General features: G+C 37.0%; 1 protein-coding gene across 9 annotated transcripts in view; it reads left to right on the top strand.

Moving 5' to 3' along the window:
- Window positions 1-18908, top strand: part of GPCPD1 (glycerophosphocholine phosphodiesterase 1) — a 51637-nt gene extending 32729 nt beyond the window's left edge. For 5 of the 9 annotated variants that reach the window (XM_046679790.1, XM_046679791.1, XM_046679793.1 and 2 more), the window contains 9 exons: window positions 1704-1796; window positions 4033-4110; window positions 4805-4844; window positions 6161-6222; window positions 8524-8589; window positions 9674-9810; window positions 10295-10430; window positions 11108-11268; window positions 17485-18908. In XM_046679790.1, the coding sequence (XP_046535746.1) occupies window positions 1704-1796; window positions 4033-4110; window positions 4805-4844; window positions 6161-6222; window positions 8524-8589; window positions 9674-9810; window positions 10295-10430; window positions 11108-11268; window positions 17485-17677 (966 nt within the window). In that variant the 3' untranslated portion in view covers window positions 17678-18908. Of the gene's footprint in view, window positions 1-1703; window positions 1797-4032; window positions 4111-4804; window positions 4845-6160; window positions 6223-8523; window positions 8590-9673; window positions 9811-10294; window positions 10431-11107; window positions 13205-16928; window positions 17060-17484 lie in introns of all 9 variants that reach the window. The other 4 variants (XR_006891232.1, XR_006891231.1, XM_046679794.1 and 1 more) reach the window with 4 other exon arrangements.
- Window positions 18909-20256: the final 1348 nt, after the last annotated feature.

Consider the following 20256-nt stretch of genomic DNA (forward strand, 5'->3'; position numbering starts at 1 on the left):
CACTTAGAGGAGCAAACATCTGTTCTAAGACATAACTTTTTTCATATTTTAACATCTCTAAAATTGGGATGGGTTTTACAACATTCTTAGCTGAGCATCGTGGTTTGGTTGGCAGTGTTTTTTTCCTGTCTGAGTGCTATATAAAATAATGATGGATTTTATAATTCATGACATCTTAGGTTGATTACTGTATTTATTTTAATGTTTAAAAATATTAATGACTAGTTTTGCCTTTGTGTTGAAAGGATGATATTAAATTTATGAGTCTATTGGGCTGTAGTTCATTATTTGGAACCCCTGTTAATTCATTGTAGCCAACTAATATAACATTGTTTTATTAGCTGTAAACACGAGAAGATCCCTGTTAAAGAATTTTCAGGGCCTCTGCTTTTGGAGAGAGGGTTTCAGTAAGCTTTTTTCTTCTGTATTCTGATGAAATCCGTTGTAACTCATATGGATCACATTTTAGAATGTCTTCTATTAGTTATTAGTGGCTGGTTTGTTTTAATGTTAAAAACATACCTTTGAAGAGGTTTTGGTGTATTGGCTTATTTCTTAAAGCTCACACATGAATTTTGGGATCAAGTTTTATCTCTTAGTAAAATTAGTTTACTAAAGGATGATGATCATGTAAAATTAAACATTTAAACTAGAAAGCTATAATTTAATATATTTAGTTGTTATAGCTATTTAGGGGTGTTAGGTTTGTGTTTGTTTACAGTAATAGAAGCTAAGCTCATTTCCTGTTTCAAAAGTCATCAAGGAAGTAGGCTCCTTTGGTCCTGGTCTGTGGTCCATGTGTACTTACAAGTTGAGCACCTTCCTTGACCTAAACCTGGGGTAGGGTGTGGAAATATGGCCATCGATTCTTATATATCACTTCCCTGGGCCATAGTAACATTACAGAATTCTCAGGCCTTGTTTCTTTTGAGCCTAGCTGGCTTTCTTTCAGTGAACGCACAATTTATATGTCAGTTTATGTTCTCAGCATTTGTTTGGATTAATTCATGTGTCAGAATGGATCTGACTTTTAAAAATACATTCTTAACTTGGATTCTTGTCCTCTTTTCTTCTGCTTAGGCCTCTGTCAGAGAATTCAGCATGTGCACATTCTTGTTGCCCATTTCTGCTTTCTCTGTCTTTTGAACAGGTGTAGTTTGCTCTTTAATCTGATTGCTGAGGTTTTGTTAAGAAAGGCTGTAAGGTGTGCTGCTCCAGTGCAGCAAGGAGCAGAGCTAAGAGACTACAGCTTATTCAATTTCCCACCTCGTCTTTGAGGTTCGGCTGTCCAGCTAAGGTATGCAGAGCAGGAAGGTACCAGGTAGCCCTGAGCTCTAGGCTCCTGTTAGGCTCTATTTCTGCTAATAGCAGTAGCAGAGGTGACACCTGTGAAGGCTGTCTCCTGTCACAGAAGGGGCCTCGGGCTGTGTTTGAGTGGATCAATACCCATTTTCTTGCCAGGAAAAAATTGCTGTGCTATTGCAAAAAAAACAAAATACTTACACAGTTGTTTTAAAGGGAGAAATTACTTTTTAGAAAAAGCTTAAAGTGTAGCAGTAAATAATTCATGAAGAAGTTTTATGTTTTTGTGTACAGGTGTATAATTTTATAGTGAAAAGTAAATTTCTTATGTCTTCATAGTTTTAGATGTATCTTGGGCCAGATGATGTTTTTTAAATACATGTTTTCTTTATTTTTGTCAGGGTGCAGCCTTTGTAGAATTTGATGTACATCTTTCAAAAGATTTTGTGCCTGTGGTGTATCATGATCTCACCTGTTGTTTGACTATGAAAAAGGTATGTTGAAATTCCCTCATTTCAAACTCTTAACAGTTAAATAAAAGGTTTAAAAACAGGTGTTTATATATATATATATATATATATATTTAATTATTACTAGGTAGAGTCGTTCAGTTCGTTTTCTTGGTGAATTACTGCTTATCCTTTCCTCTCTCAAGCTCCTACAATATTGAGAGGGTGAAGAGAGAGGAATATTAATTTTCTAGAGTAGGATCTCCATTGCGGAATTTGCTTTTTTTTATATTATCTAGCGAAAGGACATTCCAAGAGGTTTCTGTGTCCGTCTGCCACTGTCCCTATATTGAGGCAGTAGAGAAAGCTATCAGAGTATTTGTTTTCTAGGCTCCTTTCTATTTCTTCTTCAAGATTTTTATCAAATTAATAGGCTACTGTGATTTGGCTAAAGTGGGAAGAACCAGAGTGAAAAATGAAATTGTAAAAATGCTTTTGGAGCCAGATACCGAAGGGCCCCAGTGAAAGGGTTTAGACTGAAGAACTAGGGAGATAGGAAAGACTTTTGAGCCAAGAGGCTCAGAACTAAACTTCGGATTAATATTTTGGTACCTGTTGTAAGGGGACTTTAAGAGGATGGAGACTGGAGGTGAGGGAGAGGTAACGTGGGCCCAAAGTACAGTAAGCCTGAACTGGGGAGGAACAGGTGGAGAGAAGGACAGGATAGAGGAGCAAGTCCAGAAGGAGATTTGAAAATGCATATAATTTCTTAAAAATTGTAATTGTTGCTGTATAAGGATAATTGTGATAATTATATATTAGTTAAAGTTCAGTGTACAAATTAACCAAGTGATTTCTCAGGACTTAAACTAGGAGGGTTCATTTGGTATTTTCTTTAAAACTGTGGTGGGTATTTTCCACTGAGTTGATTTAAAGTAAAGGCTAGTTTGCTAACATGTATAACACTGTACCAGTCACTGCATGTTGTCCTGTAAATATATAACAAAGCACCTGGCTCTGCCTGCTAGTCGATTCTCATCAGTCCTCTGGTTTTGGCTTACTGTGATGTATAGAAGAGAACCCTTCTGTTTCACGGTATTAGGAGAGGGAAGGAAGGAAATGTACCTATTTAGACGACAGAAGTAGAATAACTTAATAGAAATGGAACAGCTTATTTTTGCTTTTGGGGAAACATTAATGCAAAGTGAAATGGGAAGGAATGGAATGGTAAAGGAGCTTACTAACCAAGACTGAGGTTAATGAATCTAGCTCTAATTTCTAAAACTCTGAGAGGTAATTGAAGAGTATTGCTGAGCCCCGTTTTCACCAGACTCTGTCTTACTCTTAAGTTGAACTTGGGTGAGTTAATCAGGGAATGAAAGTAATGAATTGTATATATTTTTAGGTTGAGTTTTAATTTTTAAACTGATATTTTCCTTAAAAAACCAATTTCATGTTCATTATAAAACTGTAGATAGTTTAGAAGATTATGAAATGAAAAATAAATCTTCTTTCCCCTTTCTCCTTGATCACACTCCCTTACTCTTAGTAGTTCTTGTGTGTCTGTCCAGAGAAACTATGCATATACAGGCTCATACCGTATATACATGAATGAATATAAATGTAATGTATTTTAGTATATTTGTTAGATTGATGATTTATTGGTGGTACATTAACTCATTTCCTTAAGAAAGAGGTGCATAGCATTGTGACATTTGATATGGTATTAAAATCTAATAAAACAGATTTTCACATGGGGAAAACGTTTATAATAGATTAGAGTTCCAGTTATGTATTACTGCTTATAGCTAATCAGACACTTTTTTTCATGACAGTTGATTTCTGTGGCCATTTTTAACCAAACTTAAGTTTAAAAGATTTAGAAAAGATTAGAAACTTATTGACAGAAATTAATCCTTACATAGTACTTGCATGTTGATTTCCTAGTCATGTAGCATGGATATATGTCAGATAAGATGTATACAGCATGACAGGAAATAGGGGAAATGGCTGACTTCTGGCTTTGTTCTCAGTGTGTCTTCAGGGCCACAGCTTCCTCCCAGCCGTTGTTTTCTTTCAGGCACTCCCACCTACATTAAAAACAAAAGCCAGATTTTAAGAGCTGGGAGGTGGTGTTCAGTAAGAAAGGCTCCCCTGCATAGGCTCGATGTGGCCACAAAACAATTGTTTTTATCATTCAGTAAATTGAGATATTAGTCTTGTCTAGGGTAAACGTTCAGTAATAATTGGGGGCCTGTTTTTCTCTTTGTTTTCTTTTTAGAAATTTGATGCTGATCCAGTTGAATTATTTGAAATTCCAGTAAAGGAATTAACATTTGACCAGCTCCAGTTGTTAAAGGTAGTCATAGTAGCATAAAATGTAAATTATCTCTTAGTTTTAGGACTATTTGTACTTGTCTGTGTGTGCTAATGTTCTCTGCACATGGAGATGACTGTCTATTCAGCATGCGTAGAGTGTATGCTTTGGTTTTCTGTTCTGTTAGGAAGCATACGTTTGTGCTAATCCATCTCTTCTCTAACAGTTTCCATTCGTGAAGGGGCTAGGCCATGTCTTTGTAGGTGATAGGGGCTAGCCCTTCTCATCCGTAATCTTAGGCTGCCTCTGGTCTCCTTTAGCCCTTCTTCATATAGCTGTCACTAGTTTACAATTGGCCTTTTATGCTATTGTTGGTTTTTATACTTATGTTACTATGGAAGGTCTTTGTATGTTTTGTTATGCTATGTAATTTTACATGATCCCTCTTCCTATTTCCATTAGATACCTAAATAAATGGTTGAGTATAAAGAGTTTCCTAATTTAAGAATTTTTATATTCTTCTTCCGTATTTGGGTATTTGATCATGATCTTCTCTGTATGTATGCACATAAAATATATACAGTGGTTAGTGCTTACTCTTAGTAAACTGATAATTCTACATTTTATAGTTTTCTCTAACTTGCTAGCTATTCAAGTTACAGTTCTATTAACCATATCTTCATGAACTAAGGCTTTTTTTCTGATTGCATTTTGTATGTGTGTGTGTGTTTTCTAGCTCGCTCATGTGACTGCACTAAAATCTAAAGATCTGAAAGGTATGTACCAATATGGAAACACTGTTTTCATTTGGTAGTTAGCATATATACAATATTTCCTTATCCATTTTAACATACTCTTGGTCATTTGAGTAAATATAATACTGGGCTCTCTCAGTGTGATTTTATAAACATGAAGGCTTTTTATGCATATTAATTATCAAATGCATGTATGTCGTATGTATAGTAACTGTGATTTTTTTATTTTTGTGAGTTTTCTTAGCTTGATGATCAAAGTTCTTTATAATTTTGTACCTATCAATCTTTCCAAACATTCTTAACCATTACAAAGTGGAAACTATATCGAGCATAGAATCTGGCTCCAGAGCTGGGAGTTTGAATCCATCTCTAGCGTTTACCAGCTGTGACCTACTTTACTTAAATGCTCTGTGGCTCAGTTTCCCCAAAGCTTGTCCTGCCTACAAAATCTCTTTGCAATTCCACTTTTCTTTTTACTTCATAGAACTTAATAGTCTCTGCCATTCATTTGAGGCTTCTTGTGCCCTTTTGTAACCCTTTATTTCTGTACATGTCCTGTCTCTTCATCTAGAATGTAAACCTCTCCAGGGTGGGGAATTGTTTTCATATTCCCCAAGACATTTACAGGGCTCTGCCCATGGTAGTTAGTCCTTAGATGTTTATCTGCAGTTGTGATAACAGGATAGTTGGAATGCCTTTATGAAGAAATTGTGAAGTGCTAAAGACTCCAAAGATTAACCCCAGAACATAAATATGACTTCTTGGTTCGTAGATATTTCATGACTATTAGTAATAAAATGAATTTACTTTTAATTTATTCAACAGGAAAATTTTATGTGATTTGTTTTAAGAAAAGCTTGATATTTTTTTCTTTCGGAAAAAATTCTTGTGTTTCTTGAGATAAATGGTAATGGTAAAAAAGAACAATGGTAGCTATAGATTCTCTTAATTTCTAACTTCTGAGTTGATTTTGATATTTCAAATAGAAGGCTTAGCAAGATGACACAGCTCTTAATTCCACTGAGAAATAACAGATCACTACTTGTGACTACTTTTTAAAAAGTATTACATTTTTATAATAAAATAATCACGGTTGGGGCCATCAACTGTGATGTTTCTATTAAGTATTGCAAACTGGTCTTCATAAAGGATGCTTATTTCAAAAATGGGAGTCTTAATGGTTAAAAATAATAAATACAAGAGCCTCCAAAAAATACTACATACGAAAGGATCTCATAATTACTTCAGCTTCTCTTTTTTTGCCCTAAGAATTTAGGAAAAGATCTTGGTGATAAAATGGTATTTTATCTACTGAGTTTTTAAATTTAAAATTTCAGAATCTGTGGTTGAGGAAGAAAATTCTTTTTCTGAAAATCAGCCATTTCCTTCTCTTAAGATGGTAAGTTCCTTAGGAAAACTAGAGCAAGACTATCTCATTAATTCTGTTATATCTGAATAATTTATTTTGGTCTTTTAAATGGGCACTAAAAAGGCTGTGTAAAAGACAGCTTTAATGTAAACTTGTCATCATTGATGCTTTTTAGAGAAGATACATTCTTGGGTGGTGTACCTATGCTACTTTTTTTTTGTTTTTCTGTTTTATCTCCCCAAATCCCCCCAGTACACAGTTGTGTATTTTATTTGTGGGTCCTTCTAGTTGTGGTGCTACTTTTTTTTTTTAAGAGTAACGTATCTTCTTAAATGAATAAAAATTCCCACCTCAATGGGTTAATTTGGTAAGAACAGGAAATTCACATATTTCTGTATATAAACAGGAAGGAGAGAGCTCATAAAAAGGGGTGGAAGGGAGGTGTAATGATGGGAGAGGCATTTTTACAATATTTAAAACTGTTCCTTAGCTTTTAGAGAGAAATGAAATTCTCCAAGCAGAGAAAATAAGTGCCCTGGTTACTTAAAATAAGCCACGAGTTTCAAGAATTTGTTGTGAAAAAGCATAACGAAAACTAGCGTGAAGATTTAAAAATTAGGCACAATTCATACAGGAATCCCTTTGACGGCATCAGGCAAGCCTACATGGATACCAGACACTTTCCTTGACCATGCTGGGTCTGCTTTGGTTCCTACTGGCTCCATTTCCTAACTTCTACTCTTCTCCATTGTCTTTTTTGGTGATGTCAGGTACAATAGATTTCTTAGGCAAAATTGGGTAATTTCAATTTATCGCGATTATTCACCCTACAAAAAGGATGCTACCAGAGAGCCCCTTGTCCTTGCAATGGACGTTGTCCTAGTGTATTTAAAACATGATTTGAATAATTTTTCATATATTTATGAAGCCCAGCTAAGTAAAGTCATTTGTTCTAGTCCAAAATTCTGAAATCATTTGCTTCTTAGAAATCTCATGATTTCATAGAACAGAAAAACACTTAAGAAAAAATTGTGTCTCAAAGGTTTGACAACATTTACTTAGCCAAAGAAGTTAAACACACACACTCATTTATTCACCCACTTTACCATCACTATGATTTAATCACAGAGAAATTTTAAAACTAAAGAAAGGCCAAATCCAATCTTAGTATGAAGGAGAATCTGCAAATTTGATGTTTAGTAGTCAACACTAATATACACTATTGTCCTTATTTTTCTAATTTTGCATTAGTGCAGTAAAAATGTGACAGGTACATTAAAAATAAATAAGGCTAAAGATATCAGAGAAGAAAGTAAAGAAGCCCCACATGAAACTGAGACAAACTGGTGTGGGTGCTGTACTTTCCATGCGGCGGGTTAGTGCAGACCCAGGGCTAGATCCCAGGTCAGCAGACTCCCAGCTGTGTGCTCACCACTGTGTTATCTGTTAGTATGCTTTTATTGGCTCGTACACAATTAAATACTGTATATCCTATACATGTTAAATGATTTCTAAACTTCTGAAATAAATTGAGCTAAAAAACAATCTGTTTGAAATTCATTTTGCCCTGAGTATGTTTATGTGTTTGCCTGGTCTTCATGTTTGAAGACTCAACAAGTCAGCTCTTTGTACGTTAATATTCAAGCTTCATATTTTCAATTTGACTTTCTAGTTATGCAGCCAAAATGATCTTTTGCAAAATGTCCAGGTAATTTAGTCTGGATAAGTTGACAACTTATTGTTTGCTTATATGGATAGTGCCTTATTTGTTAATGAGCCTCGGCATACTCTTTCATTTGGAGATGACATCTTTTCAGGGGGTCCTCAGTATAGTGTTTGTTAAGCATCACCGCCTTGGAAATAAGCTAGAAATCGTGGCTTTTCATATAGCCACTTCTTAGTATGGTAGATTGGCAGCCTCAGGCAAGCCTGAATGCAATTCAGAAAGCATGACAAACGTCATGAGGTCGCCTGTCTTACTACAGCTGATTTGGCATGTTCAGTAGTGATGGTGAAAGGATTTTAGGTTGAAGGTTCATCTTTGTGGTAGTAGTCATCAGTTACCACAGATGTTGCCTGAGACTACTGCTTTTGCTATTTAATTTTTTTGACTTTGTTATTTAACTTGATCATTAACCAGGCTGCCAGTTTTTGAGTATGAGAAAAGATAGTGGGTTATGCTGAAAGCACATAACATTTTTTATCCTTACTAGTGATATGTTTTCTTATAGATTTCTTTTTGTAGTAATTGTTTTCCTTTTTTTCTTCTTATCCTACCATTCCTCTCACCAAAAACAAAACAAAATTTACCACCAACAAACAAAACTCTAGGTTTTAGAGTCTTTGCCAGAAGACGTAGGGTTTAACATAGAAATAAAATGGATCTGCCAACAGAGGGTAAGTAATTCTCTGTGTAACACCCTCTTCTTCCTCCCTCTCCATTTCTTTAAATGCATTCATCCCTGTCTCTTCATTTTAATGGAATAAGAGAGACTGAAATCTTATTGTGGCTTCTTCTAGCAAACACAGTGCTTGTTGGTCCTTTTATTAATAAAGTCTGTCTTACACTTTTACTAACGCAGAGTACTTGAAGTAGTGATGAATGTATGATAGTAGAAATTTCAGTTTACATGTTTCTCATGCACATTAATATGGATGGTTTCTGGGCATACTTACAAAGTGAACAGTGAGAACTTTCTGGACAGTCAGAACTTCATAACTCTGTGGTTAGTTTTTGTTTTCTTATCCCCCATCTAAACATGTATTTTAAATAATTTCCTAATTTTCTGTTAAGTGGCATTAGCTAGTAATAATTAACTAGGAAAAGAAATCTCCGCAGATATAATGCCTTCTAAGTAGCTATTTATGATAAGCTGGTTCTGGTTAACATAGTGAGTGTTGAACCAAGGTTTTCCTAATAAGTGATTTTTAGTTTTCTGAGCTTTTAGATTATTTTAATGACTAATACTTAAAACATTTAATGTTTGAATATCAATAGGCTTCTTGGTATCTTAGCTATATTTGGAGACTTAGTTTTATTATTTGTTGAGAGTAGTTGATATGCCTAAGACCCACAGAATGAGATTTTTAACTGTTAATTCATAATAACCAGGGGTTTTTTGTAATGAGTTACAAAATAAGCAGGTGAAGTGGAGTCCTTTGGTCCTTTAGTTTATGAAGATTATATTTTAAAGTCATAGTTGATTGCAAATTACCAGAGTTTTAGCTTTTACTTTGTTAACCTTAATTCGTTAAAGCAAAAGTCTGTTGATAATATAGTCACTTTGTATATAAGTTCTCCATACTTGAATTATGATAGCTGCACCATCACTAAGTTGCTGTGTGGTCTTGGGCAGGTGAATGTTTTCAGGCTTCATCTGTAAAATAAGAGTTGGACTAGATGTTATCAAGATTTTTTTCCAGCACTGTAATTTTAGGGTATTTAATGACTTTAGTTTTCCTGTTAATTTCTTCCACATAGGATGGAATGTGGGATGGTAACTTATCAACATATTTTGACATGAATCTGTTTTTGGATATAATTTTAAAAACTGTCTTAGAAAATTCTGGGAAGAGGAGAATAGTGTTTTCTTCATTTGATGCAGATATTTGCACAATGTGAGTAATATTCAGTTGTTTTCTCCTATACTCTTAGACTGTAGCTAGGACTTAGGATAGAAGGGTCATGGTTGGAAGTGGGAAAGTTGCCCAGGCTTCACGTCTGAATTTTCCTCTCAGTCAGGTTATACGTATTCTCACATCCCTTCAGGACTACCTGCTGGGGTGCCCTCCATGCCCCCTGGGTCTACCTCTGCCCTGTGTTTCACTTTACAGGCATGTAACATCCTCCTTACCCAATTGTAAGCCCACAAGGACTTTCTTGTTCCCCATTTCTGAGAATATTTTAGCTCTTGTGTAGAATAATTAAGAAAAAAATTTTATTTTGACTGAAAGGCAATACATGTTGATGGTGGTTATGTCTCAGTAATGAAATTATGGGGTTTTTGGGTTTGTTTTCTTTGTGTGTTTAGAATTTTCTAAAATTTCTAAACAGTATAATTACTTCCCCAATGAAAAGTATCTTTTAAATTGCCTTTCTTAGGGTTCGGCAAAAGCAGAACAAATATCCCATATTATTTTTGACTCAAGGAAAGTCTGATATTTATCCTGAACTCATGGACCTCAGGTCTCGGACAACCCCCATTGCAATGAGCTTTGCACAGTTTGAAAATCTACTGGTAAGCTATGTTTGAATTTTTTAATTTTAATTTTTTAAAATGTTTTAGAGCAGTAGTAAATAAGGTTTCATGTTACTTTACACATCTAATTTTTTAGTTTTGACCTATGTATAACAAGCAGGAGCTCTACTTAAAAATGAGGATATTAGATCTCAGAATGAAAAGCAGTTAAATGAACAAAAGAAAATATTTTCTGGGGCCCGCCCGTTGGCGCAGCGGTTAAGTTCGCACATTCCACTTCTCGGTGGCCCAAGGTTCACCAGTTCAGATCCCTGGTGCGGACATGGCACTGCTTGGCAAGCCATGCTGTGGCAGGCATCCCACATATAAAGTAGAGGAAGATGGGCATGGATGTTAGCTCAGGACCAGTCTTCCTCAGCAAAAGAAGAGGATTGGCAGTAGTTAGCTCAGGGCTAATTTTCCTTAGGGGGAAAAAAAATATTTTCTTGCAGGCTTAGGCTAAGTAAAGTTTATAGTTTAGTTTTCTGAGTGGATTTTATGAGTCACCTAAAATGGTTAGACTGTAAACTTGTTCAATAAAATAAATTGTAAGAAAAAATTCTCACGTTTTCTTTTTCTGCCCACTACTTGGGAAAGCACTGATCTAGAGTATGACCATTTAGCATCTGCAGTTAATAAGTTACTTTTTCATGAGAAACTTATTTTTCTTCTTTTAGGGGATAAATGCACATACTGAAGACCTGCTCAGAAACCCGTCCTACATTCAAGAGGCAAAAGCTAAGGGACTAGTCATATTCTGCTGGGGAGATGATACCAACGACCCTGAAAACAGAAAGAAATTGAAGGAATTTGGAGTTAATGGTCTAATTTATGATAGGTATTTGTTTTTCATGAAAAATTTCTATGGAATGTTAGGAAAACAGTAGTTCACATCTTAGAAAATGAAAAATAATATTAAACTTAGTTAAGTTAAAAAAATCTGTAGTTTGGCCTGAGATTTATCTGAACATTTTTTTGTCATTGGAATTTTTCAAACTTTGGAGTACCACAGTCATTTGGGAAGCTTGTTAAAAATTCGCATGACTGGGCCCTAACCCAGACGCACTAAGTCATCTTGTGGGTGGGAGTGGCTGTCTGCCCCAGACCTCTTCTCTATCTACACCAACTTTTTTGGTGATGTCCTCCAATTTTGTGGCTTTTCATACCTTTGTATATTCCCAAACTTTTATATCTCCAGCTCAGACCTTTCCTTAGACCTTTAAACTTTTGTATCCAGCTGCCAACACCTGTTTTTCCTAAGACTTGCTGATTTCAGTATAAATGCCAGCTCCGTCTTTCCAGTTTCTCAGGCCAAATCCTCAGAGTCTTTCATAACTCTATTTATCTCATACCCCAAATCCAGCCAGACACAATCTTGTTGATTATATTGTCAGAACATATCCTGACTCCATCCACTCACCACTTTTACTGTTGTCACTCTCTCCTAAGCCACCTCATTTTCCAGGTGAATTAGTCAAGTAGCCTGCTCGCTGGTGACTGGCCCCACCCATGCGTCCCTGCTCCCTCTTCTCAGCACAGCAGCCTGAGGGAGCCTGTTAAAGCCGAAGTCAGGTTACTGGGTAAAACTCTCCCACAGTTTCTGTGTCACCTCTAGTGAAATCCCAGTTCCTTATGTGGCCCTGTGTGGGCTGACTCCCATCCAATCCCCCACCACTACATCTGCCCTCTTTCTGTCTCTGACCTCTTCTCCTACAGCTTTCCCTCAAGCCACCCCCACATTGGCCTCCCGCTGTTTCTCTCCAGGAAAGACTGAAATGTCACCATCTCAGTAAGCCCTTCCCTGAATATCCTAATTCAGATAACAACTCTGCTCACAATGTGCTTCCTGACTTTTTTCCATGGTGTTCACCACCATCTGATATACCCATGTACATATTATATCCTACTTAATTTACGTTCTCCCTGACCTCCTGTCCCAGCCCCCGCCTCCCCCCTCCCCTCAACAAGCTCCATGGGGACCAGCTCTTTGCCTGTTTCATACACTGCCCTATCTCCAGAGGTCACAACAATGTGGGATACACAGTAGGAGCTCCCATATTTGTTGAACAGATCTTTTTCTTTTCCTTTTTTATAAGCTCCCCGGGAGTTTATGATGCAGGTTTGAGAGCCACTAATCTGAGAGACGGAAAGGTTGCTTAGCATAAAGGAACTCTGAGTTAGAAGGGCTGTCGTTAGAGGGCATGAGTTAGAGGGATGAGCAGGCTTGTTAATACTTGAGCAGCATTATACAAAGAGAAAGTGATAAAATTCTTACCAGGCCTGCTTTGAAAAATATTTTCCTGGAATTTAGTTCATATTTCTGTTCTATACAGTTATATCTCTTCCTTAATAAAACTTTTTTTCACTATTTTGTCTGAATTAGTATGGTTTTAAAATTACAGCCCAGATAATGCCTGCCTTCCTTTTTTTAACTATTTGGTTAATTTTGTATTAAGCAGCAAATGATTCATAGCTCTTTTTAATAGACATTTCTACCTAACTGACAGAAAATTAAAATTTTAAAGGAACAATTTGAAGGAAATTCCGGCTTTAGCAAAGTTTTGAAGAATATTTCTTTAAGGAGGAGGAAGGAATGATTGCACATATTTTCAGGCAAGAAAAGCGTATTGTGAGATTATACCATGTACAGTTTTGTGGGATATACAAATGTTAGGCAGATCCTTCATCTCAACAACCTCACTTGCTTGGAGCCAAATATGAACACGTGGTGGAGAACAGGAAGATGCTATGTGATATAAAAGGCCCTGAAGAAAGTGAGTTCTTTCAGGCCCACGGTCAATAAGAATAATTTTTAGAAAGAACCATTGAGATGAATTTGGGGGCGGTGTGATTAAATTCGCTTTCACAGGGTTTGCATTTTAGGCAGAGGTGAGAGCACAAATGGGGCAGGACGGTTGAGGGCGCAGAGGACATTGAGGACACAGCCCAGCAGCGGCTCCTGCTAGGGTTTGATGAGAGGTGCGGTGGGTTGTGTTAGAGCTGCTTTTTACCCTTCAAATTCTTTTTATTTAATTCTAATCAAAGAACTACATATATATGCATAACTATACGTATATAATTTTAAAAATCAAATAGTCTACAAGGCTTACAATAAAAACCAGCCGTCCACTATCCCTTTCATTGTCTCCAGCTGAGTTCTGTGTCCTAATTTTTTTTAGCTGTTTCTTCTGGTACTTAATGTGCTTATGCTATTATTTTTGTCATTGTCAAATTTGGACATTATATAGAAGGTTTTGAATGATTAGTGATTGTGAGCCTTTGATTCATTTTACACTGGGGAGAAGTGTGATGAGGATGGGTGTTTTAGTATGTCAAAAACCATTGTGTTCTCTTCTTTTACAAAGGTGTTAACACAGTAGATTTTACAGTTAATTATAGTTTTGTGATATATTATCTCATATAAACCACTATGTTTGATTTGCTGATATCTGGGGATTTCTGCATTTATGATAATGAGTAAGATGGCCTTTAATTTTCGTTTCTCAAATGGTTATCTAATTTTGGTATGGGTACCAAGTACTTGCCTCGTAAGTTGGCACTGTTCCCTCTTTTTATAAAAATGACTGTCTGCTCAAATGATTTAAAAGAAATACTGTAACAGACACCACTTTTAAAGTAAAGAACTTTCATTATCCTTAGATTTGAAGTCCCTTGTGTGCCTCTCCCTAATTCTATTCCCTTATCTCCTCCCTCAGGTATAACTGCTTATCAAATTAGTATTCTTTTTAAAAGTTTTTTAAATTCCTAATTTGTATCACTAAACCATGTACCATTTAGTTTTGCATGGCTTTTAACTTTATTTTTACTTTTTTTCCATGTGTTTTGATGTTCCTAAAATGAGTCCATTTGTTGCATATAGCTATAATTTATTCATCCTCATGGCTGGATAATATGCTTGGCTGCATGTCTCTGCCACAATTTATTCTCCTATTTGAGAACCACTTAGGTGGTTGTCAAGTATTTGATATTACATAATAGTGTCTCCTAAAATATGTGTATGAAGTTTCTCTAGGGCAATGACTTTCAAACCTTTTGACCCCAACCCGGTTAGAAATGCATTTACATTGCAATCCACTGTACACAAAGATATGTATATCTACAAGTGTGTACCTGAAACAAAATTTTAACAAAAATGCTCCTTGGATATTTCTTATTCATGTGTGTGCTCGTTCCTTGCACCACTGGCCCTCACCTTTTTAAATGCTACTTTCTGAACTGATTGCCACCCACTAGGTCTCTAGCTCAGCATGATAAGGCATCTTGTCTGTGGTCAGGCATTGGAAGCACAGCAGGAATATGGTCACGTGGAACAGGCTGTTCTGTGTTTTCCTGGTTCTATGCTCATCATACCCCACCATCAGTTCTCAGGAGTAGCCCAGCGCACAATAAACCTGTCAGAGTGGAAACTCATCGGCACATAGTTAAGGCAAACCATATTCAGCAAGATTCTGGTTCAGTCTCACTAGAACACTCTGTCCTTAGGTTACAAAGCTGGTAGAGTAGCAGTGGCCCACTTGGAGTGATAGCCCTTCGCACACCTTCTTTTTCACTCAGACTGCTCCAGTACAGATTGGTTGACTTCTTTGGGCACAACTGCCATCCTGAGTGATGACTGCTCCCTTACAGTTCCTGTGTCAGAGCTCCTGTTTCCTATAGTCCAAATCCTTTTTTCTCTTGTTTTACTGTCTTGTTTTCTCTCTTTGTTTTTATGGAGCACATCCTTCATTATCTTTTTGAGAAAGGAGGACACGGAAAGTAAATGTTTTTGAGCTCTTGCATGTCTGGAAGTATTGTGGCCAGGCATAAAATTCCATGTTAGAAATCATTTTCCTTTAGAGTTTGAAAGCATTTCTCTGTCATCTTTACAATTCCAGTGTTGCTGTTGAGGAGTGTGAAACCATGTTGATTCCTGTTCCCTCACATATGATTTCTTTGTTTCCTCTCTGGGAGCTTGGAGAGTCTTTTTGTCACCAGTGTTGTAAAATTTCAGAGAGATGGGTCTTTTTGTGGATCTGGTTTCACACGTAGTGCTGGGCACGTGGTAGCCCTCTTAGTCTATTGATATATGTCCTCAATGATGCGGAAAATTTTGTGCATTCTTCAACTTTTATCCCTTCCATTTTTGTGAGGTTTTTTTTTTTCTTTATAGAACTCCTTTTGTTTGCATATTATACACTATTGGACCAAACTTCTAATTGTTATCTTTTCTTCTATTGTCTATCTTTGTTTTTTTGCTCCACTTCGTAAGATTTCCTCAGCCTTATCTTCCATCCATTCTACTGAGTTTTTCATGTCTTACTGTGTTTTTAATTTCCAAGAACCTTTTTCTTTGAAATGCTCTTTTTTCTATATTTATAACAGCCTGTTCTCATTCAATGCAAGTACTATTTCTCTGAAGGCATAAAAAAACTTTTTTTTTGTCTTTTTGGAATTTTCTTGTCTGTTGCTCACTATCTTACAAGTTAGAAGCTTTCCTCAGATGTTTGGAAATCATTGGCTGCTTCTCGCGATAAGGAATCGGGATCTACAAAGCTTGTTGGAAGCTCTGAGTGTGTGCATGGGGCTTGTTGACTAGAATTTCAGGATGGGGTGATCAGGGAGCCTGTTTGGTCATACCTCTGGTGTCAGTGGATTTAGAACTTTATGTTTTGTCTGATCAGATTCCTCATAGAAGAATCTATATATTCTACCTAGAGAATCCAGGTCTGGCTGCCAGGTTCTTGGAGTCAGGTGACAGAAGAGAGCTGGAGAAGGGGGCCTCTCTCTGTATTTAGCACTTGTTAGATGTGTGTATTGTCTCTAGTTCCCCTGGTGCTGCTGGTGGTTTTGTAAAATGCCTAAATCCTCACGTGGTCATGTCCTCCGTTCCAAGAGATTGTAATTCTCGAAGTACACCTCGCTTGGCGTCGGGGAGGAGCAGTCTCCTCGGCGGGGAGGAGCAGTCTCCTCGGCGGGGAGGAGCAGGAAGGGGCGTGCTTGCTGTGCTCAGAGCCTGTGCCTGTCCTCCCTGTTGCAGCCCCTCTCTTTCACCCCAGTTCTAGAGGGATTTGGTGCTGCTTTTAACTCAGCCTTTTTGTTTTTTCTACTGTTGCCTTGTGAGTTGGCCTTTTCCGTTCTGCTAACTGAAACACTTTTTATTACTTATCCATCTGTTTTCCAGCTTCCAAAATTTTGTTGCCATGTCTCTTTGGTTTTTCCTCATGCTCGTGGATTTTTTTCTGAACTGCTTTATTTTCTTTCTAACGGGATATAGGGAGAGACTAAAGTTAGAGGCTTCTGTTCAGTCTGATACTTTGACCCACAGGTCACTTTTCATTCTCTTACATGTGTTTTTAACAGAAAGTCTGTTTTAATATAGTCAAATATTTAATGGAGTCAATACATTTTTTTATCTTGTTTAAGAAATTCTTTCCTACTGTGATGTCGTAAAGATTCTCTTGTAGTGCCTCACGTAAGTTGCCTGGCTTTCACATTTAGGCACGAAAGGCCCTCCTTTCTCTGCTGATGGGCAGTGCCAGTGCTGCCATCGTCACATGGCGCTTTTTCTGGGCTCTCAACTCTGGATTCCTCTGCCTGTACTGCACAGCTTTAGGATAATTCTCACACTGGTGAGCAGTCCTTCTCATCTTGATCTTTAGTGCTTTGAATCAGAACTGTGTGAATCCCAGCCCTGCCTCTTAATAGCTTCCCATCTGTAAAATAAGGCATTGCCCGTTGATTGACTTCGAGAGAAGCTACTTGAAGAATCACTAGTAAGGTACTGAATTTGTTTTCTGATTCAATTGCTTTTTAATCAGCTCTTTTGCATCAGGGGTACAAAAGGAGATGCTGCTCTTCTGGATTATTGGAAAGGCTGGGGAGAAGAGAAATATTTTTAAATGGAACTGCTGCTTGTATCTTAGGGAAAAACCCCATAATATGGATGTTCCCGGCATTCTGTAAACAAAGTCTCCTGAAAAGGTTAACTCAGACGAGTCTTAAGTAAACCATAAAATTACACTATTTTATGTGTTTTGTGTTTGTTTCATCATAGGATATATGATTGGATGCCTGAACAGCCAAATATATTCCAAGTGGAGCAGTTGGAACGCCTGAAGCAAGAATTGCCAGAGCTTAAGAGCTGTTTGTGTCCCACTGTTAGCCGCTTTGTTCCCTCATCTTTGTGTGCTGGGGAGCCTGACATCCATGTGGATGCCAATGGCATCGATAACGTGGGGAGTGCTTAGTTTTGATTGGGCAGAGGCCACTGTGGGGCATGCACCGCTGTTCTGGATATTCAGTTTTCATCAGTGAAGCATTGTTTTTCTATGTCTTTTAGGTTTCTTGGTCCAATGAAGCAATAATGAAGTATTTTACTATTTCACTACTGTTCTTGCTAGAATTTCAAAAGTATGCTATTTAAATCACTTGGCCAGGTATAACTACCAGTCATTCTCTTTACAATGAGAAAATTTATTGGTTGGTAAATATTTTAAACTAAATATGTAAACGTATAATGTTAAACAAATGTTCATTAAAAGCATAGCACTTTGAAATTAACTATATAAATATCTCATATTTACACTTCTTACAGCTTTTCATTTGATCAGGCCTGAAATATTTAGTACTTGAGGAACGTGGCTGTGCATAATTATACCTGACCATGGAAGAAATAAGTACCTCAAATGCATGCATTTGCACTGGTGATTCCAACTGCACAAATCTTTGTGCCATCTGTGTATATATGTGTTTTTTACATGTGTTGACATGCACATATACCATTTTCATTCAGTATGAACCTTGAGGCTGCTGCCATCTTCCCACTTAACCAAACCAATGCCTGTGTAAACAGCCTGGGGGTGATCCTTAAAAACTTGTTTCATACGTCTTTCAAAAGTTGTTTTGCATAAATGTTAAAATTTCACAATGCTGCAGGGTAATCTAATGTATAAAATATTAGAAGTATGTATTGCATACTTAGTAGAGTAGATCATAATGTATAAATTCTATTCAAAGCATGCTTTAGGTTTCAAGCATGAGATTATTCACGTTTACTGTAAGTCCTTGCATCTGTGGTGCTAGGTGAGTGTGAGAAGATGTCAAGGACTGAAGATATTTTGTTGCCTAAAAAAAAAACTCTGTTTGTAGGCATTTTGAATACGCTTATTTTAAGTGTCTCTCACTACCTATTACACACAGTTGCTTTGTGGGTTTGTTTTGTGTGTGTGTCTTGTACAGTAGTTAAATCTCCATGCAGAAAAATAAATGTCCTGAATTCTCATATTGGTATTCTTTATTGGTTAATGTATATCATGCATGTAATTTATTTAGGAATGTAGAAGATCCTACTAAGTGTATATGCATGTTTTTAGGATTATACTAAGGTTTCCTTCATCAGAAGCAGTTTGTTTTGGCATAACTGTAATTTAAGAATGAATGTTAAATAAAATACACAGATTTATTTTCTTCATTATAAAATGTAATTTTAAAAAGGTGTTACTTTTGTGGAATTGGTTCTATAATATTCTTATGAGAAGTTGGAATTTAGTACCTACCCTAAAGGGATGGCTTGTTTGCGTCTCCATTTTACTGCATGTTCTTCACTAGGCAGTTTATTCATGTACTGACATATTTTGGTAGTAGCTGAGAACCTAAGACTTGGAATTACGCATTGTATCTTTTTATTTTTTAAGTCAAACAATCCAGTTTGGGTCAGATCTTAATTGTGTGAGGATGGGCTTTGAAATCCTGTGGTACCATGTTTGTAACACTGATGTTTGATGGAAAATAGTTTAGGAAATGGAGTCTTCTACAAGGGTTCTATATACTTTTCCCATGTTGAATGAGATTTTCCAACTCTTTGGTGTGAATTAGGCACTTTTAGAAATCTTCTGAAAAAATTAGTTTTCTTCATCTGTAGACCTCTGTACAATACAAGTACCATTACCTCTGGTCACTTAATTAGCCATATATGCACATTTCTAGGCCTCTTTGTTTGTTTTATGCTTTTCCAGTTCCAGCTCCATTTTGAAGAGTCACCAGATGATAAAGGGAAAGAAGAGAGGATGAGTAAAGGAGGTGATGGGGGGTGTGGAGTTTTCCTGAACAGTGTAATTTGCTGAGAAGGACTTAGACTGCTCATGACACAGACAGAACCTCACTGCTCACTTTCTTTCCTGTCTCTTCCTGACCTTACAAGCCAGGGTTAGTGTTGATTAAAACATAACAGACAGTGGCTCCCCATTTTTATAGGACTAAGCCTGGGCTTCCATGTCACTAGCTGTTGCCGTGTACACTCTGCGCCTGTGCTAGGCCCTGGCCACACCATGCGCCTACACTCTCCCTGTGTGTAGCCGTGTGCCCTCGGCCTAGAAGCTTTGACCTCCCCACAGATGCTTTCTCCCTGCCAAACTCATTTCTCCTTGAGCCCTTGACCTCTCTCCCCTGAGCCCTTGCTGAAACTCCTTCGGAAGGGATGGCTCGATCGTTTTTACTCCATAGCCATATGTTCATATCTTGATCACGCCGTGCATCTTAGCACATTCTGGGTGGGCACGGTTGATGTTTGTCTCATCTGCCAGGCTTCGGGCTCTTCAAGGGCGGGAACCTTGTCTTACTCATTTTTATTTCCACAGTGCGTGGAACATAGTAGAAAATAAATGTTGGAATTATTGGGATAATATAATTTGTATCAAATGCCCTTTTGAATTAAGAGATTTAGATATGTTTACTAAGAATGTAAACTTTGAATTGGTTTACATTTTGACAATTGGGACAGTTTCTTGATGTCAATTTTAAATGTAGAGGTATAATGTTAATTGTTTTA

This window comes from Equus quagga, chromosome 12, assembly GCF_021613505.1.
Source record: "Equus quagga isolate Etosha38 chromosome 12, UCLA_HA_Equagga_1.0, whole genome shotgun sequence".
In the NCBI taxonomy this organism is placed as follows: Eukaryota; Metazoa; Chordata; class Mammalia; order Perissodactyla; family Equidae; genus Equus; species Equus quagga.